At 45.0% G+C, this 23,092-nt stretch overlaps 1 protein-coding gene across 1 annotated transcript in view; it reads right to left on the bottom strand.

Moving 5' to 3' along the window:
• Positions 1 to 5,080: 5,080 nt before the first annotated feature.
• The window catches only part of LOC140213728 (gastric triacylglycerol lipase-like), a 41,875-nt gene continuing 23,863 nt past the window's right edge, over positions 5,081 to 23,092 (bottom strand). The window contains exons 5-9 of the mRNA XM_072284998.1: positions 21,418 to 21,513; positions 18,929 to 19,081; positions 17,143 to 17,214; positions 8,518 to 8,586; positions 5,081 to 6,887 (exon numbers count right to left, since the gene is read on the bottom strand). Of these exons, the coding sequence (XP_072141099.1) occupies positions 6,636 to 6,887; positions 8,518 to 8,586; positions 17,143 to 17,214; positions 18,929 to 19,081; positions 21,418 to 21,513 (642 nt within the window). The 3' untranslated portion in view covers positions 5,081 to 6,635. The remainder of the gene's footprint in view (positions 6,888 to 8,517; positions 8,587 to 17,142; positions 17,215 to 18,928; positions 19,082 to 21,417; positions 21,514 to 23,092) is intronic.

A 23,092-nucleotide genomic window follows, 5' to 3' on the forward strand; every position in this document is an offset into this window, starting at 1 on the left:
GGAGTATACAGCGGAGGCCACGGTGTATGTGTCCGAATAGACAACTTGGGTCAATGGAAATGGGAACATTTCTTTCCCAATTCCTCAGAATCGGTACGTGCCACTCGGCAGGTATCCGATTAGACAAGCAGAACAGGAGGCAAGAAGTGGGTAAGTCGGCAAGAAACAATTGAAAAAGTCGGCTTCACTACAGTCAAGAAGTAAACAGAAGCAGGACCCGAGTGGGGAAAAAGTGAACAAAGTGGTACTAGGGTGGCCATTGAGCGAGGAGCGTTGAGCCGCATTGTGAGTGCAAAAGAACATAAGATTTATCATCAGACATCAAAGACATCTTCGGTCATCGCAATTTGCCGCGTGTACGTGGGATCCAGCAATTCTCTCTCTCTCTCTCTCTCCCGAATTTCTCTGTAGAGCCTCTTCACCATCGCCGTGAAACCACGGATCATAACGTCTATGCTCCTCTTCGCGTAGGGTGGGGAGCTCCGCCAGTATCGCTAACTTTTTGCAACAGTGTAGTAAGGTCGCTGCCCAAGATACGCCATACTTCTTCGTCTTATTTATCCATTTTTGAAAAGATAGTTTTATTTTGCCTCCTGCTTTGAGAAATCGTTACGTCAAAATGGTAAAGAACACCGGATTTCCGGAAAATGTATCGGACCTCCTGATGGGGCTCCGTCTAAAGCAGCAGCTCTGACACATCAAGATGGCTCGCTGTTGAGCTCTTTGGTGCGTTGAACTCTTCAACCTGGGCCAGATTATAGTCAGGATATTGTTGCGTTGCAGAAGTCACATATGAAGATGTATTTACAATATTCACGAGAAAGACAACGATGCATAAACAAGACGGCTGTCGAGACCGAGTCCCCCTCTATATATAGACGGCAAATTGTCTTTTGACTGGCGCCCCTCTTGGTTGCGCCGTAACAATACTGATGTACTATTTGAAATCATGTTAACACTTGACCCCAGACAAGTTATTCTTGAGCCTACAGGTGTACAAGGCTCTTCATATTAAGTTTCGGATCTTGTTTTCTTTGCTCGCGAATTCGCTGAATTCGCTGTGCTGATAGAGCAGGGGCTATCTGATCGCTATGTTGTTTGTGTTTCCTTACTACTTGATTCCTGTGCTAAAAGAAAAAAAAACAATCTGTCCATTTTGTCAAAGATGATTCTCGCGCTAGCGACGCATGCATGCTTGATTACATGGAAAATTATCCAACTGATTTTTACGAAAATATTTCTTATTTACTTTGGACCCGCTTTAAGGACACGTGTCATTTTTGTTTCGATAAATTCATACCAAATAAGGAAAAACTATTTCACAAGCAAACACCATGGATCAATCGCAATGCCATTCATATGAAACGCCAAATTAAGAGATCGAAAAGCCTGTGCGCAGCCGAACTTGATATCTGAAGTGCAGGGTAAGCTAGCACTTGCCATACGTAGTTCGAAGTATTTTTATTTTACCTCATCACGGCCTAATTTATTATTAACGATCGAATTAAATTTTGGAATCGCATAGCCGAGAGGAAACCAATATTCCTAATGACAATAAATGCCTAGATGGTTACGGAGAAGGTAGAACTTGCTCATCACTTCAAAAAAAATATGGGGTTTTGCTTGCCAAAACCATTTTCGTATAATGAGGCACGCCGAAGTGGGAGACTCCGGAAATTTTGACGACATGGGATTCTTTAACGTGAACCTAAATCTAAGAACACGGGTGTTCTTGCAGTTCGCCCCCATTGAGATGCGGCCGCCGTGGCCAGGATTCCATCCCGCCTCCTAGTGCTTAGCAGCCCAACACAATAGCCGCTACGCAACCACGGCGAGCACATCACTTCAATATTTTTTCACAGTGTCTTCTCGAATCTTATTGATTCTTCTCGTAACTGGGCAGTGTAACAACCGTTCTATGCAAATTTTATATAATATGCTAACAATATTCCTAACGTGTTTCTTCCTTTACATGCTGTAACGTTGTCGAAGTTCCTTGTTTTAATATTCCAAGCTTCATTATTGTCGTTTTAATTACCGCGTGATTGGAGGACAGCCCTAATTGCACCAATTTATAAAAACGGAGACCGGCAACTTGTTGAAAATTACCGTCCTACTTCTTTAACGTCATCATGCTGCAAACTCATCGAACATATCATATCAAAAAGCATAAGCAAATATCTGGAAAAGCATTCTATTTTAACTAACTGTCACCACGGGTTCAGAAGAAGGTATTCGACTGTTGCACAGCTGGTCACTGTAATTCATTCCTTTGCATCAACACTTGACAAGGACGGACAGATAGGCAATTTTGCTTGACTTCCGCAAAGCTTTCCATACGATCCGGCATGTTAAATTATTTCTAAAACTTGAAAATGCAGAAATCTCTCTGATGGTTATCTCTTGGGTTTCTGCTTATTTATCTAGCCGGAAACAATTCAATGAGATAAATGGCGAAAAATCGGGCAGCCTTCCGTCCACATCGGGTGTTCCCCAGGAGAGTGTACTCGGTCCTCTTCTTTTCCTTCTATATATTAATGACATTGTTAACATGGTTGAAGGTGGTGTACAAATTCGACTATTTGCCGGTGATTTTGCACTGTTCAAAGATGTTGTTTTTATCCATGACCAAACTAGTGTACGTTTTAGTTCGAATAATACTCTTTTCATTATTTGTCGGAAGGCTGCAAGTGCCACTCATTCATCCTCGAGCAGAGGATGGTCAGTAACAAATTCCTCAATGGTGAGTTTAATCGAAGTCTTTCGCCTTGTCCCCCGTGATTGAATTCCATATTAACGTCGCACGAAACTCTCAAGCACGCCGATCAGAACGAAGACGCCGAAAACGAGAGCAAAAGATCGAGGTTGCGCACACTCGCCATTACTTGCTCTCAATGGTGCTCGCCTCAGCAAAGCCAAGCCTCAACCGACTGAACGAGGAATTAGCATGATTCTACAGTGAAAAGTTTTATGAATGCGGCAACTGCCGAACATGATTGTCGTGCTTTGCGGCGTGGCGATCACAACTGTGTGATCATGCAGCTTGTGCGAAAAGGTTGTTTCATGTAATGTTTATGCCCACTCTTCGGCAGCCGATTTTGAGGTTGCGTAATGAAAACTGTCACATTGGGCCCAATGTCTCGATATTTTTCAGACGAAGCTAAATTTAAAGCTCAATTTGAATAGTTGTCTGCTCTGAGTGTCCAAGTGAGCACATGCATTGTGCGGAAAGAGATGCCAGAATGAACTAGTGGTGTGAGCTTTGTCTCATTATTTACAAAGAATAGCACTACTTCTAGGCAGCATAGAAATTATATCCTGAACAGTAAATTAAATGTCGACGTGCTGATACAGTAATAATAATAAATATCGAGTCGTCAATTACGCATGATGCAGAACGAAGGGAAATAATCAGAAAGCATGCTGTCGGTTGCATATGTAGTCAGGTCAGTAACTTAATCGCTTTCATTTGAAAAAGAGGAAAAATCCACTCACATCCTGAAAATTCCATTTCAGGCAGTAACTTCTCTGTAAAGCGTTCTTTAAATATACGGACAGTGTTAAGACTTCAGCACACGGTTTAACAACCAAAAGAAAACTTTGTACGCAGTCAAATACCATTACGTGCGTCATAAACTGCTGCTCCTGTAGAATGCGTTTTCTAAATGGTATGCTTCTTGTCTGCCCGTGCGTTTAGAATGTTGCAAAAGTCGTCTATCCCTCTAAATATCACGCCAATTTCCAGCTCGAAGCAGCTACAGGCGCCTTATTATCTCCAAGAATTTTGTTGTTTGCTTCGTCGGAAAAGCGAAAAAAAAAAACGGTGGTCAAGGTTCGGAAGCGATTCCCGCGGAATAATCGTTCAAGCGAGAGGCTAACGACACATTACACACGTCAGCAAATGCGTCATGTTTGCAGCACACTGCACAATTTATGACTAAGCGTCATAACTTAGTCGATATGCCTGTAAGCGGATAGCTGATATTGTTTTTTCCTAATGGGCCCCCCCTCAAAAAAAAATTCAGTAATGTAATATATTTCCAGCTGTGTGCACAGGCTACGGGGTTTTAAAGACTGCAGCACATAAAGATGTAGTCAAGAGTTCGACGAAAGTTCGCCTGGTCAGGTGACATGATCAAGAAATTGCGGTTACTGACCAAGTCAAGGTGAAACCAACTCAGCACCTAAAGATGCTGCCCGCTTGCTGGGACAGCAGCTGGAAGCATGAAACTTGCTTTGCTCTGTCCATCCCTCTATCATTAGACAGCTTTAGCAGAGCGTTTGCTTGCGCTCCGCTCCGCACACGTTTCACGCGCACCGGTGGCTGCATAGAATGCGTTGATTTCGCTTATCTAACAAGCGCATCTCCCAGAGACGCCACTGACGTGCTCTCAGCTTGGCGGTAAAACGATTACGAAAGCAACTACACGCCCCCTGACGCACCGCTAAATGAGGTTCCTAGCGGAACGTGGTCAGCGTCCCACGTTCTGCTGCCGCTGCGTGTGCTGTGCCCACGCGCACAGCACTCATAGCACACATAGCACGCCTTTCTTTTAGCCAGCTTTCTTTGCTTACTCCCCGCTACGCATACCCAGTGACAGTATGTGCCAGTCCTCGGAATCCTTCAGCATGGCTATTTGCCACTGTGACACAAGGCAGTGTTTTGGTGCTGGTGTGATATCTGTGTTTACACTGCTTGTGTGCTTGAGACTGGTCTCAGAGCACTGTACAATGCTTGTTGCATTATTTTGGTATTTGTTGCTTCCATTTTGTTCTCTTTCTCTTTTTCCTGAGTACTGCTAACCTTTTGGCATAGCCGGCCTTCAAAAAGCCAGCCTTTCCGATCTTTTTTTACTGAACCAGCTAATACAGCATGGTCCAAAACGCAGAGCTTGGACTGCACGGATCATATTACGCATGGCTTCCTGCAGTGAGTTTGGAGCAGTGAGTTTGGAGCTTTCTCGAGCAGCGATCCATGCACACCGTCTCTGAGTATCTGTAGCACTTCCTAGATCCTCCAGATCCTGTGGGTCTTCAACTACCTGCTCGTATGGATGCTTCATGCATGGTATCGGACGACTTGAAGCACATTCGACTTTATTGAATTGAATTTATCCTTCTCGAAAAAAAAATGTACATGGAAGAAATAGAATCAGGCGCAGGCCCGCATCTTGAAGCTGTGACTGCCCTTTTGCACGACCGTAACAACGCACAAGCATCTATTACACACATATCTGTATCTACAAATGCTATATACAGAAAAAAACATTCATTACTAATACCAGCATATTACAACCTACAGAAATCACAGGTAACAATAACACATAGGTACAGCATAATTGCCCAACAATAATCTCACTGTGCTTTTTTGGACAATTGTGAGAATCACACTCCGTTTCATATTTAGCTCACTACGCTCCGGAAGCTACGCCCAAGGAGTGGCCTTATATAAGTCTCACGCATACTACATGCGTGTCGCAGTGCGGTTCTTTTTCTGTGATGTTTTCTACAGAATAACTACTACATATATTACAATTGGAACTTGTGGGCGTAAGGATACGTCTAATCACGCGTTATTTTGGCACTTCCGTGCTTGCAGTGTGGAACGCACTATGTTCTGGTCGCGAGCGAAAGTGGTGTGCTGCGGCCGCTCGCAGAAGAAATGTGTCACTCCGCGCGTTCTGCGGTTATTGGGTTCAGATCTGCCACAGCCTGCATGCAGTTCCATATTTTTTTCGAAATAAAGATGTGCGGCTTAGTGTTGCATAGAATTGCATGGCCTGTGCCTTTCTTTCGTAAGTAACGCATTAATAAAGCGATAGCGTTAAGGTCCCCGTCTCGCAGAAAATCCGGTGTCGGTGTGGGCGTAGTTGTCCGTGAGTGAAACCTTCCGTATATATTTGGGTATGTGTGTATCGCACGCCTTGCTAAATGACATGCGGCATATGCGGGCTGTGTTGCCACACCGTTCTATCACTAAAGTTCCTCATGCCTTGTCTTACATTCCAGGCGAAGTTATTCCTCGTTATTTTGAGAATGACAGCCCACAAACCAATATCATGAAACAAAACATCCCCAGCGCGTGCCTTTCATGTTAAAGCTTCTCAGACTTAAATATTAGGAGAGCGAAACATTAACAGAATCCCGAAAATAGTGGTGTTGTTTTTTTGCCGCGGCTGTGGACTACCTTCAGAATCGGCCTACGAGAGAGGGGACGTTTTTACTAGAAAGCTCGCCTTCATGCATAGCGTTCGCCGGCGGCGTTTCCCTCTAAACATTATGCTTACATATGCTGCAGGTGACGCGAAGCGTAAGACGCAGTTAGGGATATTTTAGTACTATCGCGTTCCACTTTTAAAGGCAAAGCTTAAGCGTCCTCCAAGTTTTTTTTTTTTTTTTTCCGAATGCGAACAGTGAATGAAATCTCCCTAACCTTCACAGCGTTGTCTGCTACGTGCTAAACGGAGCATAAACTCTTAAGATGAGGAACTACTGAGCAACAGGGTGTAGTTTGTATGCGATCGACAGCTGAGCACAGGCGTTGTGAGGGGTAGGCCTATGCAAAGTTTCGGGGGCCACGCGCATTGCTTAGTACAACCCTGCCAGACGCCCATGCACCCCTACGAGTACCACTCCTAGGAAGACGTCGCGTATTGATCTAGAAACTCTAGCAAGTCCTTGTACAACATCGTTGGGTTGTTCAGTGCCATGGCGAAGTGTATGTGCGTGTAGTAAGGGTCGTCGATGTAATGGTTCTTCTTGACCCGCGGTCCGAGGTCCTTGATGAGCTCCCGCACGTTGTCTGGCGGCACGAACTTATCACCGCGGCTCCAGAATATGCCCACGTCGGTCTTCACGTTGCTTATCTTGTATTCCGGGGGATCCTCCTGTGGGTAAAGACGTACCGCGCTGTAATGGTTGCTGGTAATCGTTCGTACGACTACTGGACGTTTTAATCATATCACGGGCTCATTTAATAATTAGTCTATTTTTAGTTAGTTCGTTAGTTAATTAGTTAGTTAGTTAGTTAGTTAGTTAGTTAGTTAGTTAGTTAGTTAGTTAGTTAGTTAGTTAGTTAGTTAGTTAGTTAGTTAGTTAGTTAGTTAGTTAGTTAGTTAGTTAGTTAGTTAGTTAGTTAGTTAGTTCCGCGTCCGGCAGGCCCTTTTGTAAGACAAAAAGAGTCTCGCTATATTACTGATTCTATTTAGTAACAGCGTTTATTCTACTTCTGACTGATCAGTTTGTAACTTTTACCTGGCCATCGATACGTCGTGAAATTATGCTTGTGAAATTATAGCAGACAATTTCCGTAATTGTTTAACGTGACTCGTTTGTGTAGCAGGAAAAGAAAGATGTTGTTAGAGTCAGGCACCACTTCGCTGCGGCAGGCTTTAAGCTTTTTGTTTCATTAATATCAGGGCATTCACTTGCTTGACACACTTTAGTAAATGCTTCATATACACATTAAAATTACAGAACCTAATTACCAGGTCGCCTTCACTTTGACTGTAACACAACTCACTTCCTTTTATGTCTAAATATGAGGTCCCTCTTTCCCATGCCTTTTATCTCTTTTATCCCCCTTCTCTCCCTTAGGAACTTTCAATCCTCCTTCCCTTCGCCCATGCAGAGTAGCGGGTAGGTGATTTTACACACGCCAGCAGAACTCTGTGCGTTTTATTAAAGAGCTTTCTGTCTCTCTCTCTCTTTCTCGCAGGCGTATCAGCAGGCATGCCGGCAATCGCCCCGCCGGAGCACCTTTTTGCAGAAAAAAAATTAAGAAACGGTAAGCTACAGGCACGTCTTTCCTTTCGTCATCTTTCCGAAGCGGAACGTGGGACAGATGAACAATATGGTTGTGAGACGTAGAAAGTTGTGAGCAGTCCTTAGCACACGATTCCGGACCTTCCCAACCACCTCCACGACACACCATCCTGAAATGAGTCTGCCAAACGTTACGGATCACATACTGAGTCCAGATCTCTTAAAAACTTCAAGAAGAGTAGGTACACCTCCCCTCCTAACGTCCAGTGTTCTCGCGGAAGTAACAAGTCGTTTACACTCGCATGTTGAACATCTCAATGCCGACGGGCTTGAACCAAACATTGGCGCTTTGTAGCGAGTTTAAGACGCTAAGGCGCTCCAACAAATAATGTTTAACGTCGCCTTGAGCGTTACAGGTCACACATAATGGCCCACGCGGCGAGTCTTATTTCCCATAGCCATGGCAGGGTACGCGCCTGACTCCGTGCGGAGGTGACACAGCCGGGAGGCCTCTGACCTGCTCAGTGTCTGCGTCACACAGGGTTAGTGAGCTGGCGACCATGAAATAGATTCGCGACGGCTTACGGAGCACTGAAGTTCGAAATCGCCTACTTGTTAATTTTCTATGGCTTTTTTTTTCTTTCGTTACACCCGAGAAAGAGCGGAAGAACGTGTAAACGGAATGATGTGACAGGAAAACAAAACGCCGGCTTCGCTAAAACATACAATAGAAATGTGCTTTCTGATACTCACCTGACCGTAATAAATCTTGTTATCATCGGGGCCGTAGTCGAACTTGGTTGCCTTCTTCGACTTGAGAAGCTGTAAAAAGAGAAAGAGTAAAAAAAAAAAGAAAGAAAGAGTTTAAAACTTGTGGGATGTGACGTTTTGAACGTTACGACCTTTTATGCATTCTCCACAACGCAAAGAAATGCGAATTAGTGGGAAAGCTCCTGTAACTTATACATTACCCAGTTCAGTGAATGTCGCAAAATAGCGAAGGAGAAACAGTTGCCATTTGTTCACATACAATGGTCACCCAGCTGCTGCCAGTTATCAAGAGGAAACAAACACACAAAAGAAAACGAAGAGAGAAAGGAAATCGTCTCCTTCACGCGACACGTTGTGGCTGCCTTATGCCCCAACCACTGGCACGCGCCGAAAGCTTCGGCGCGCGCTGGCAAGCGAATGCGTCGCTTCGCTTCGGCTGGAGGGAAAGGGCGCGCAACCACTGGAGACAAGCTCCGACGCGCGCCGAAGCACGCTCCTCGGCTGCGGCGCACTGTTGCTGGACTATTCCGTCTTCATCCATCAAAGTCCGGCCTAAAACAGCTTGCTGTAAACTAAGCTTGAAACAATAAGTTAGTGATCTGTATGTGCTTTTAGATATAAAAAACACGTTTGAATAATGAATATACACCTGCCGCAACAGTTTTTTATTTCTGAAGTAACAATAGTGTACAAAATATCGACATCAGCGCTCGCGCGTCGTCTGTCTGCAAGATCGCTTTCCAAATACCTACACGACGATGCCATATATCAAAAACTGTTGCACCATTTCATTTTTTGGCAGCTTATTGCACAGCCAATTATGTAAGAATTAGGCGTGCAATGTATAACTGAAAAAAAGCTGTGTTGGAAATATTGCCACGTAGTAGTGACGGTAAATAAATAGTGCCGGCTCAATCGCAACGATAGCGGCGAGCATTGTCGGCAATCGTAGAAAATCTCATCTGCGGGTCAAGCGCGCCGGTTTGCATACGGCAGTCGTCGAAAGTTACAGCCTATTCGCTGGTGCCCGCGCGCCTTCCAGAAACTACAACACAATTCGCGTCGCGTATGCAATCAGATTAGCAAGGTTCGTCGACAACAGACAGAACCATCGATAACATTCGCGAAACTTCCGATACGTTCAGGCGCATCGTGCAGCGAGCGATAACGTTTAACATCTTTTAGCCGGTGAAATACGGTAACCGGACACAGATAAAGCATCCGTGTCAATATAATTATGCTTGTTGGTACATGAAAGAAACGTGAAAAAGTGGGTTCTGAGAAAATCAGCACAAACGAATTGAAACACCTGCAGTACTCACAGAAAAAAAAACTAGAATAGCTAAAATGTATGTAATTCGTGTCTTGTCTCCCCCCAATTCTTGATTCTGTCAAATCTAGCCCATGGAGCACCTCTCTTATTCTAGGTTGTTTTGATGCATCAACACCGCATCCGGAGGCCTTCACATTGAGTGTATTGCTACAAAACATTTTCACAGTGTAAGGGCCATGTTCTATTGTAACTGGTTTCCACATATCAAGTTTGCCTTTCTTTACATTAATGAAATGACATACCGTCAGATAATACAAGCTTGAGAATTAGAGGGTTTTAATAGGAGTCTTTCGTTGCCCTTTGCCAAGTCGTACTATTGAAGCACTTATTCGAATGTATGGGAGCAGCTCATTTGCATAGTATAAGAAATATATAAACAGGTTATTTTTACAATTTACACACTTCGTCACCACAAAAAGAAAAATTGCAGTTTATTGTTTTCAGCCTGCTATGATGTTTTGACTGAGAAAGACATATTCAATTTTTTCTGCGAGGCACGGAATAATTGCTGTGGCATATTATTTTATTGCACAACACTGCATACAGCAGCCAGCCATTATTAAAACTCAGAAGAAATCAATAGCACAATGCATATGATCAGGCACACAGCATATTATTGCACTTTCTTAATTCATGCCAGAACGACGACCACAGGCGTCCTTCTCCAACAAGGTCAGCATCCATCGTGGACTTTCTCTTCTTTTAATCTTTCCGTCCTCCTTTCCCTTTCCCCAGTGTAGGGCAGCCAACTGGGCTCAGTCCTGGTTAACCTCCCTACCTTTCATCTATCATTTTCTCACTCTCTTCTTAATTCATGCCCTTTTTTTAATTGCACGAAAGCTACTGCACTAAAATAGTATGCTAGTACATACTTAAAAAGCACAATTTTATACTACGATAATAATCAATCATTCAAATTTTTATTGTAGTGCCCAGGAACAGCTAGAGAGCCTTTGTACTGGTGCACTTAACGAGCACTATGTGAGACAAAATGTAGAGAAAACATGAATGTAGTAGACAAAAAAATGGGAGATAGAGAAACAAATGGGGAAAAACGGAAATGCGGAAAAGTAAAAGGAAGTTAATCCTACGTGATTATCTACAGATACACAATACACAGGAAATGAACTCTGAAGTATGTTTTGGAGTCGAGCCCAGGCAACGAATGTGGAATGCTACCTGGTATACTGTTGCGGCACAAAGAAATGCATATGATCAAGAAGCTTTAAGGAATGTATAATATCATGGACCACCTTATACAGGAACAAAAGGTGCGATTAATTAAGACTTGAATCTAGAGGTGCGAGTTGAAGTATATTTGAGAAGGCTCAACTGTGGTCGCCAGAATGGCAAAAGTGGTGCTTGAAGATAGACATCAATTTATTCTGGATGCGTTCAATGAGGTCAGAATTAGATTTGCTCATTGCACCCCCCTCCTACAGAGGCATACTCTAGTAGTTGGAGGCACACAGCAGAATTTCAGAAACACAACAGGTGAGTGGAAATCATGCAATATACGGCATGCAATTCCAAGAGCGTCAAGGGCATCTTGTGTAATTATCTATGTGAAGAGAAGCTTAGCATAGCATTTTGTCGAAGTACACACCAAGATATTTCATTTCATCAACCCTAAGGAGTGGAGCATCATGTAAGGTGTATCAAAATTTCACATGGTGCGTTTTGTGCATATAACTTAATGCCATAGTGTTGGAAGCATTTAAGAGTACTTATTGCTTCTGCACCAGTTTGAGAGTGAAAAAATGTCTTTTTGGAAGTCGATGCAGTGGTGAACACTGTTGACAGTCTGAAATAGTCTGAAAGTCTGAAATGTCGGCACACAAAGTCATGCTGTTCATTTATTAAAATGCTCTTAGCACTAACAGAAAGCGAGGAATCCCATATCGATTCGAACACCTGACGCACTGAAGAGTATAGATATAGGTCGGCAGTTGGTAACTGCACATCTAGCACCTGATTTGTGCATGGGCAATGTCCATGCTACCTTCCGAGTGCTAGAAAAGGTACTAGACTTTAGGGAACTATTGAAGATGCTTGTGAGAACGAGGAACAAGTATGCTTCCATACGTCTTAACCCTTTCAGACACCACTTTATTCCGTTGATTGAAAGTTGCTTTCACCACATCTCTTGCATCCTCAGAATCGTAGAAAGTGTACAGCTGCAGCAAAAATTAAGAATTTTCAATTGTTTAGCGAGTTTTGTCAAGTTTACAAAATTTCGACTCCATGCGAAAACTCACTACAGGAACACAAAATATGAAAACATGTACTATTTCGTGTTTTGAAAAGCTTGAAAAGCACTTATCCAGCCACTTGACAATTATGCCTGGTGCACGACATTGTAAAAAACAATGAAAGAAGTGAACCCGCTACATACAACATACTGACACAGAGTAACAACACCCAGCCGTTTACCTTCCCACTCATTTTGTTAAAACATTCTGCACATTATTCAAAATTGCAGCACAGTTCCAATAATAAGTGTTTCAAGATGTATGAAACACATTTTAAATACCATTACTTTCATCAGTGCTTTTGCTATTGATGCACGCTCCTGCTGTGCCCAATTGTGTAGACAGCGTCTCAAAGGGTTAAGCTCTGTGGAGGAAATACCATCAACACCACAAGAAAGGGAAAGTTTAAGGCACTTCATATACTTGGAAACGAGCTTGTCATTGACTGTTAGCATACACTGCGCCAGACTGAGAAGGAAGGTTACTTGAAGCATATTTCACACCATATAGCAAACAGAAATGTTCTGCAAAGGCATCAGCAGTGTTCGAGACAACACCACTATGTTCATGAAGAAGACGTACATCTTTGGCACTCCTTTTAGAAGAGAGAGCCCACAAAGCTCCAGAAATATCTTGAATTATGTGTCACGCTGGCTTCAACACAATCAATGTGGTCAAAGTGATGATTCTAATAATAATAATAATAATAATAATAACAATAATAATAACAATAATCTTAGTGCTAACTTGGCACACTAGACTAAAAAGAAGGCTGATGCCTGTATGTTAGAGCATCTGATAACCAGACATCCAAAGCAGGAATTTGCAGGATGCAGAAGACACTTCCTTCCCCTCCACGTGCACACACACTTGCTCAATAACACAGCACGGCACACACGCACACATTCAACAGGTGCACAACACACAGGAGTGCCAATGAAGTCTGGTTCCAAGGAAGGAGAATCCAAATCGCCAGGGGGGTGGAGAGAAAGCTCTGCATGCCAGATATAATCATGGAGTTGTGGTGTCGGGCCATAGAGGCGTGATGAGGGCTCAGGCTGTGCTGACCACTTGTTCAGACGAACTGAAGAAAGATTAGTGCTGTCCAGAGAGACGTCAAACACCCTGCAGTATAGACTAGTGCAATGTTGCGTTGGTATTGCAGGGTGTGCTACTTGAGGGGTTTGAGGCAATCGTCGAAGGCTGGCATGAGCTTGTGACAACCGAAAAGACGGGAGTAAAGGGTGCGTATTGTCCGGCGCTGAACAAGCTTAAGCTTGTTAGCGTCGCGAGTTTGGTACGGGAACTATACTGATGAGCAGTACTCAAGTCATGACAGAATGATAGAAGTGTAGAGTGCTCGGAAAACCTTAGGTCATCAGGGAAGGGAGACACGGGACACAAACCCAAGAAAGGGCCGGTGCTTACATACAGTGCTGGTGACATATGCGGAAAAGTTGAGAGAACAGCTAAATGCTACACCCAGAATGGGAAGGGCCCGAACAGTCTTTATAGAAGTGCCTCCAAGGAAGAAGGTTGGACGTGCAGCAGTTTCGTTGTAGCTGATACGCATGGCAGCACTTTTTACGGTGCTACTACAAAGTTTGATATTGTAGGCCCAGTCGTTCGCCTTTACGGAATGTATTTATTGTAAGCACATATGCTGTGCATCGGCATATTGTAGTTGTGGAAGCGTTAACTTGTTAATCAAACACATTCTCCGCAGATGCATTAGTAACTTGGTTTTGAGTAGATCTTTGTCCTGACTACAATTTATAGTATCGCAGCAAGAAACATTTTAGTAGAGGCTTTTAGTAGAGCGTAGTGACTGCACAAAACACTGATGACACCTTTTCACCTTCCCCACAATGCACTCACACCATCTACACTTTCCATAAGCAAAAAGTGAGATAAAAAATCAATTACAGTTTCATTGACTCAGTACTTGCTGCTTCTGAAGCGGGCATCGAATCGTGGTATACGCTGCTACATGCATAGGTCTTGCATGATGCAGGTCCTGCTATGCACTGCACACAGGGCACACGTTGCAAACAGATAACTTCTTTTTGCAGTGCTCAACTATAACGACACACTGACTCAAACATGACTGCGTTGTCACGTATGTTTCAGTGCGTCAGTGTTCTTGATTGCATCACGAGCGATTTATGCCCAACTAGCCCAAAAGACGGACGCACTAGAAAGAAGTAAGTGAATGAGTACAGTGAACTTGTACTGAACTGGATTCACATGCCGAATAGAAGAGCGCAGTGTCAGCTGAAACAGGCGGCACGGCTGATTATGTAAGTACTTCCAATAGTTCGGCTACTAGTGTATTTCGCTTTCGGAAGTTATCTTTACCACTGGAAACAGCGCAGAGCTTGCCCGTTAAACTTGAGTCAACCGACACCACACGAAACACGCCGCGGTTGACCAACCCAACTTCCACACGGTTCATTCACCACATCACAGGTCACACGAAGTCAAGAGTGCCATATTTTAAATCACTGCAGCACCAAACGGACCTGAAAATTCATTTCCTTCGACAGAGTTTCTCAGGTGAGTTCGTTCACTCGCCAGTTACGAACTCGATGGACGCGCTAGGCCTACGCGTAACGTAAACAACATCGGCGATAGGCGAGTGTTGATTATCCAGACTTCGGAGCTCGTAAACGTGTTTCCATTCGTTTTGAGCACGACAATATGCACATACAACAAGCACAGACGTTGCGGCAATCGTGATTCGGTTGGCTGTTTTAGCAGACGATCGTACCGAGCCCGGCGGAACCCAGTGGGCAGGTTGGATTAGTCGGCGTCGTTCGAAGTCGCTTCGGATCCACGTCGCACTGCCACAACCCACGGTCGTCGGTCGGTTGATCGTGTCGTTGTCGGCCTACTATTACAACACTGTCTTTCAGGAACACTGTCGCGCGCGTCGTGCGTCCAAAACACTCGGACGATCGTTGGTGCCGGCGTCTCCGCACGGTCGGCCATTACAGGCCTAGCAGCCAGAGGCTCCGCAGCCTCCGATTGGTTGACGCCTGCGAGGCGTCGCAGCCTCCCATTGGTGCACGCCGGCGCAGCTTCGCCGCGCGCCGGCAAACTTCTAGCATCGGCAGTAGACATAATCGCTGCGCGACGTTCCGCTTCAGCGAGTTCCCGACCGACGCTTTGACGCATTTGACCCTTCGGCGCGCGCCGAAGCTTTCCAGCGCGTGCCAGTGGTTGGGGCATTAGAAAGTTCAGGGGTATGAACATAGCCTTTGAGGTTAGGGGGTGTGCGCTTGGAGGTCAAGACATGACTAAGGTCTTCGAAATCGCCTATCGCTCAAGTGACGTCAGAAGCCCTAACATGACACTAATTTCCGGCCTTGGGCAAGCGTTTTGCGTGACTGCGTAGTGTAAACATAAACGTGTTTTACTGCCCTTGCCCTTCTTGTTCAATCAGTGTATTATTTTCTTAGATCGCCCGCCCTATTCCACATTTACCTCGCCATTCTGTTCTGACTAATTTGTTTTTGTTATAGCTTTCTAATCAGCGTAGAATTGTATGTGGACGATTGTTTAAATAATTTTCGATATTGTAATGATACTTCGGTAGCGCAGTGATATAGAGTTCCTAACGTTATCTTTACAACATTACCCGCTTCCTCGCTTTCTCCTGTTACCTTGCAGGAACACGCAGACGTACACTCAATATGTAAATTTATACTACCTCAAAGAATTACAACGGTCTAGGAAGTTGTAGATAATGTATAAATTCTTCCACGCTCCAGATCCGTAGGAATTATACCACGTTGCACAGCAAATAATTACACTTTGTAATTATGATGGTCAAAAAATACGGTTAACCTATTTTTAGAGCTCGGTTCTTAGGCGCCCGTTCCTGGGTTGAGCATCGGTGTCCCTCGGCGTAACCGCGCGAACGCGCTCGTGCCACTGCTCGAGCGTTCGTCGTCGCTTTATTCCACTGCTGGCTCTGATGCCGCTCATCATGCCAGCGTTCCCATATTGCCCCTCCCTCTGCGAAGGCGCTGACGGCACTGGCCCACTGCCACTCGATGCGGCGATTTCGGTCTCAAATTCTTTGCCTCAATATATCGCGAAATGAAAACAAGTGCCAAGCTGTGCTCAAATTTCGCATTAGGGAGTATCGTAATAACCGGACATTTCATTGTCGATGTTAAAGCTGGTTTCAAAATGCCGGAACTGGCGTCACGGACATTATCGAGGCGTCGTGACTGTGAGCAATATTTGCTGACGTTGTGTAGCGATAAGGCTAGGTATGATGACGTCGCTCATACGAAAACATAAACCAGTGCGCTGCGTGCGTTGCTTCTGGCTGCGCGCTCATGGCAGACACTGCGATTGCGGAGGCAGAGCGAGTCAACGTGTCATGACGTCCCGACGCATGCACCTCCTGTGAACCGAAGCCCAAACTGCTTGGCATAAAGTCGCAATACGACAAATTATTTATAGTGTTTTGACGCTTTTCAATACTTCGTCAAGGGTTGAGAGGATCTGGACAAATATTTACCGGAAAATAAGTGACAAGACAGAAAGATGGGCAATGCCAGTATGCTCCTTTAGGTCCATTACGTCAGCGTTCTGCGAGTAGACGGCGTGCTGACAGAATAAGCACGGCGCGAGCATGGTTTCGGAATCCTTGGGAGCTGACCACACAGCAGTGAGCCCGCTCATTTTGACATCAAAGAAGCCATGCCATAAGGACGGCGGTGGTCGGTATGGCGTGAAGCAGCCATTTCAAATTTAAATTTTGGGTTAAAATATACGCTGAGGGTCCAGTTCTTCGTATTTATTTATTTATTTATTTATTTATTTATTTATTTATTTATTTGTTTATTTATTTATTGGTGTTATAACTATAGTGGCCCCTTTACTCTCAGCTACTATGGTAACTTGAGAATAGTTGAAGGATCATGTCATGATTTGTTTAAGTTTGAAACTGGCGTACTAACTAGCGAAAGTAACCACACGCAAACCTTTCCTCCCTTCCAAACCTACCTGCGAAAAGTGAACGATGTTCTTCAGTGACGTTCCGGCAGGCAGGTGGCACAAGTACACCGGAATGCGAGACTGCAATGACACAGGAGAAACAAATTGTGGAAGTTAACGTCCCAAAGCAGCACAGTGTTTATATAATGGACACAGTAGTAGAGGGATCTAGATTACCTTTTTATCCACCATTACTTTTTTTTAATGTGTAGGACCTAAGTTAAAGACATTGTAAAGGGGTTTATCTGCAGGGTACGGAAAACGGGACAGGTAGAACTCACTGCGCAGGTAATTGCCCTGCGAGCAACCAGAACCGCCCCGTATGTAAAACACAGCTGATGCGCCTGATTGATCGGCACTTCCTCGTTAAATTGCGAATGCTGCTGATGCTCCTATAGCCGACTGGTGGTTCTGTCAAGGTAGGGCATGCAGCAGCGAGCGAATTGACTTACGTACTGCCTCTCGCTACAGCGCGGACACAGAGCACACGAAGCTATCAGCATTCGGCGCACTGTGTCCTTATCGCAGATGACTTTCAAGATAAGACCCGCGCAGCCACGCCATGCGCAGCCGCTGCTTTAGTACGGTTGATCACGGTTGATAATGGTCCGCATTGAGAGGACGGATCGTCATCGACCACGTCAACGTACGAGGTCTACGAAATGTGACACTGTTTAATTACGCAACGTACTACAGCACGCATCGGCCATTGCGCAGCTTCCACGAAGCAGTGGCATCATCCAAGCGCACCATCATATAACAAGAGTAAACATTGTATACTCGCCTCTTCTTCGTGCCCTCGTGTTGATTTCAGTAAATATTTCGGCGTTGCAACCCCGCTTCTCCGGTTCACGATTTTTTCACGGTATTTCTCGCAATTATAGCAAAAACAGCATCATACGACGACGAACCAGCAGGTGATTAGTACCAAATGCTTACGCATCATTTACGTAACTCGCACAGGAGATTCTGCGTGTCATTTCTTTTCATTTCGCCACCATCAATATCGGCCGCCGCGGATCTCTTTATTGCTAGTACTGTGTAATGTATATACTGTGTGTGGTATGCTCCTTGTGCTGCTGTTGCATTGTAAACGGGGTGCATGCGTTGGTGAACGCTTGAGGTGGCTCTTTGCTCGTATCGCCCAGCACCAACCTTGTACTTGTCGTTCTTTCTTCGTGTTGAAATAAAATGATGTGGCTTGATTTGAATTGAACCAGTTATCTCTTCCTCATTAGTTATCGCAAGAGAAATGTTGCGTGATTACGCATCAGAGAGACACGTTCGACACACAAAATGCGTCACACTGAATTGCTTCGCGAGCTCAAGCAAATATATAAAATTTTAGCAACAACTTGATTTGGGCCCGCTGGTTCGTCTTGAGTACAACTTGAAGCAGCGTGAAGAAGTCGAGGACAGGAATCGAAAACATTGATTCAGCGCTGCTCCTGTTGTGTTTGTTTTCGGTTCTTGTCCTCGTCTCTTCGCGCTGCTTCCAGTTCTACTCAGCCTAAACCTTGAAACTGCCAAGAAATTGTTTTGCCATTTCTACGTATTCACATGGCAAGTACATCCACAAAGCTTCGTCTAATGTAAGATAAGCGGCGATGCACTAAGGCATTCATACCAGAAGCTAGTCATGACAGTCTCAATACGTTCGGGGTCGTTTAACGAATATGCGGTGCATGTATGTCAGTCGTATGTCAGGCGGTAAGAAGCACCTCGTTCCGTGAGTGTTGTTCACTCACTAATCGAGCCTACAAACGATACTTATAATCTGGGTTCCGGTTGGTACCTCGTTCATGTACTTGCTGCCAAGGTTGGTGAAACTGTCGCCCAGGAAGGAACACACTGCCCTCGTGGGCAATGCGCAGAAGGTTCTCGAAACCGGCAGCAATGGGAACCCCTGGGGCATGATCTCGTATTGGCCGAGGGTGAGCGCCATACGCTGCATGAAGAACACGGAGAGACAAGGCAGCATTGTTATAAACCTTTAAATGTGTCACGTCTACGTATCTGTCTCCTCCGCGTTGACAGAAGAAGCTGTAGTTCATCTGCAGGAGAACACACATAATCCGTCTATTTTGCCCCTCTCTTCCAAACGAAATAAAAAGGTAAACAATGACTAATGCTTGGCGGCGACTAGACGATCATCTACTGACCGTACAGGCGTTGCCGGGACACTGTCCGCACAAGTCCTCGCTCCAGAAGGCATGCAGTGAAAGCACTTTTGTGCTTTTTGAAAGCGACTGTCTAGTGGGAGTGACTTTGACTGTGCGGTGCTGTCCACGCAGGTGCACTTATTCACCACCTTCCCCTCTCTCTTTCTCTCTTATTTCTATTCCCTTGACACTCTCCCCAAAGCAGAGTAGCCAATCCGACGCTTTTCAGATTAACATCCCCGAATTCTCCCTTTCGTTTCTCTGTCTCTCTCTCTCTCTCGCTGCATTTGTTTGCTGAATAATTTTGGTATCAAAGATGTTGCCAAGAAATATGCTGCCGGATCCTTCACAAGGTTATATTGTTTGAATCAACGAAAGAATGATGTGAAATTAGAGGCGTAGCAAAACCTACCTTTCACTTGCTCCGCATTGCCGGTTCGAAATATTTGCCGTTACGGTAATGGATCACGGCTAAAAATGTCTGAGATAATTAATTGCGGAAGTATTTTATGGTTTAAGCTACGGGCGTATTACCGGTCAAGCTCAGCAATATGTAGCTTTCTTCATCACTGGCCCCTAACAATTCTTTATTCTTAACTGTTGGTGTCTTCGTCATGATCGTCATCGTTGTACTTATCCTAGTTGTTTTTCATAGAAACATATAAATACTAGTTACTATACGAGGGCAAAACAGAAAGTCGTTGTCCCTATTTTTAATTAGCCAAAAATAAGGTACATAAAGGTAATTACAAGTACGGGTGCACTTTCTACGTGTCTCACACTATTTTTCCACATAGTCCACACATCACTTCATACACTTGTCCCATCGCGGCACTACAGTTGAGATGCCGCGTGGTAGAACTCGTCCGGCTGACTTCGTCTGAAGGCTCATTGTCATGCAAGTCATCACGGCCTTTTGCGAATTCACAGTAACACCACCTCACACTTCTCAAAGCGAGAAACCTTTACCCATACGTAGGCTCCATTTCTCTGTGAATTTCAATGAGCGTTTGTCCCTTGCTCCATAGAAAACGAATAACACTTCGTTGCTCGTACTCCGTGGATGTGTGAAGCACAACAGCCATCTTCAACAACTGACGGCAGCGCCAGTCTCGGAGCTACCGGCAGACGAAGCCGGGCCGTTGTAAGAAAAGTACACCATTGGGGAGGGATATGTTGACTTCACATTTACAGCCGTAATTTGGCTAATAAAATATGGGCAAAGGCTTTCTGAATCGCCCTCGTGTAAAGAGACGTCTACTTCACAAGGAAATGCATCCTAAAGAAGTCACCTACCCACCCTGTCATAAAGAGGAGGAAACTAAAGAGGCAAAGAGAGAAGAGGAAGCCACCACGGGACATATCATATCACATTCAGATGGAGGATGGTCGCTGAAGACGAAAGTCGATCAAGTCCCGTTGCTTAATATATTTCCAGAACAGCCTCAACAGCCCTCTAACCAGTGGCGTACACTGGAATTATTTTCGGAAGGGGTGTGGCGGAGACAACGGTAGCCATTTTGAAAGATTTCTATTCAGTTGACGACATGCGGAGAGCAAGATGGCTGATCCCTTCTCACTCCGCACACTCGAGGGTAGTTCGGTTAGTACAGGGTAGTTCGGTAGGCCGTTGGGGCGCGTGAAGAAATACGGTGGGTCAGCATATGAACACGGCATGAAAGGAATGTGAAACCCATTTATGATCGCTCACAGGTTGTTGTAGATTACTCCCGATTTCCCAGGCACTGAGAACATGGGAAGATCATAGCACTCTCACTATATCATTATTCCTACACAATATCGCGTCTCTGATAAGCCATCACTTCTGTACATTTTTTTTCGCTACATGCACCTGCATGGAACCACTTCGGATACTGTAAAACTCGCAACTACATCAGGCGGGTTGGAGCGCTCGTTTGCCGTTGTGTCAGTGGCTGCGTCATAGGGCACAATACACATTGCACAACTTTTAAGTTTTAGTTCGACCTCGCTCGGCCCCCTTTCCATTTTTTCTCTCCTCTATTACTATATAAACTCCTTGCAGTTGATAATAAATGTTGCTTTTTGCTTGTCGGCTTCCAAGGCGTCTATGTACATTCCGTTCCCGCTGCGTTACACTTACCATAATATGATCAGAAAAGGGCACCAGCATAGCAAGGGCATCGACATCCATGTGGGACAGCTTGTTGAATGGTGCCAGGCCTGCAAATGCCTTCACCTGCATCGCGTACACCAAAGAGTTTACAGGTTACGAAAGCACAAGTAATTAAAATAAACTATTACAAAATGGCATTCCTTAATTAAAAAGAAGAGACCATGTCCGTGTGAAAATGCCGGCATTGTGTTCAAAGCTATTGAACGAGTGGACCGTTTATTGAAGGCTGAAGATACACGTTTCATGTGTAGCAATTCCTGCCACCCGCAATAAGTTAACACGTCTACACCATGCGTAAACGAGTCACGTATGCTTGACAGCCCTCATTGCCGCTTGAATACAATTACACTTAAACTAGCGTGCTTAAGCTCTCACTTTATGGTGCCACAAGGTGCTCGTTCTCAAGAGTCCATCAATCCTAGAAGAGCTCCGGTTTTGCATTCCCAGGTGTAGCTTTCTTTATCTGTCTCTCTATCGTTGCTTTTTTTTCCCGCGCAGCCAGGGAAGTCGTGCATGTTCCGACTACTAAATTCTTAAAGAAATTCTGCGACAATGTAAAAACTAAACTGTTTCACCCCACGATCGAACCGGGGACCTCGCGCTTGTGAGGCGCACGTGATGACCCCTACAACATGAAAACGAGCACGAAAACACTGCGTTAAAGATGTCGTTATATCAGCTAGAATACCGGCAAAGATGGTTACCCTGTATTGCATGTGTGCAAAGAATGCACCCCACGCAGGACCATATTTTCCCCGAATATTTGATGGTCATTCGTTGATTTACTACGGTTTCCTTTCTGGCTCCCCGCTAAGTTAGCAAAATTCTAGAAAAATGCTAACGCGCTTTTTTTCTTCGCACGTATACACTTAGCCTAAATTTGCGTACTTTTCTATCGGTGCACAGGGCCCAACAACCATCATAGTCTTTCAGTTTCCTTTGTGCTCGAGAAGACTTATGATACCTCGTGGAGATAGGACACCTTGCATAATCTATTTGAGTTTGTAGCACGTCACCTTCAAAGAAGCCGCAGCTCCGCCCGAAGGGCCGTGTTGCGACATTGGTACAAGTTATTACGTTATTACGACAGTAGTAGCAAGGTTGGTACCAGTGATAGCAAGGTGGCAAGGTATTCAAACATTACGCCAAGCAAGGCCCGTAGTGCTATGGCCTGTGAAAATTACAGCCGTCATTGCTTAGAAACTAAACACTAGTGGTATCACTTACGCCCGAAGGCCCACATGAATATAGATCATTCGATGACTACTATCACTCGCAGCTACAATGCTGGCATGATGAAGAGCGCCGGCAGCAGGGAGCCCGCGTGCTTCTCCCAAAGCGAACGCTCCGTGTGGCCGCTCCATTTGCCATTTCACCATGCCGCGCTTACGAAACTCAACAAATCACGTGACTTCCGACAGTAAGCGCGCGGGAAGACCGTGAGCATCAAGGAAGCAGCCTTGACCTCGCTGTCGCGCTTATACGCTCGCACCCCATCCCCCACCCCCGCCCCGCAGGGGATCACGTGACCTACAGCCCACGTCGGGAGAGCTGCGCGTGCGCCATCGCACCCGGACCATCACGGCGACGGCCCGAGCGTGCCTCGAGTTTCAGCATATTGCTCTCGCGATAAGACGAGGGC

This window comes from Dermacentor andersoni, chromosome 10, assembly GCF_023375885.2.
Source record: "Dermacentor andersoni chromosome 10, qqDerAnde1_hic_scaffold, whole genome shotgun sequence".
NCBI lineage: Eukaryota > Metazoa > Arthropoda > Arachnida > Ixodida > Ixodidae > Dermacentor > Dermacentor andersoni.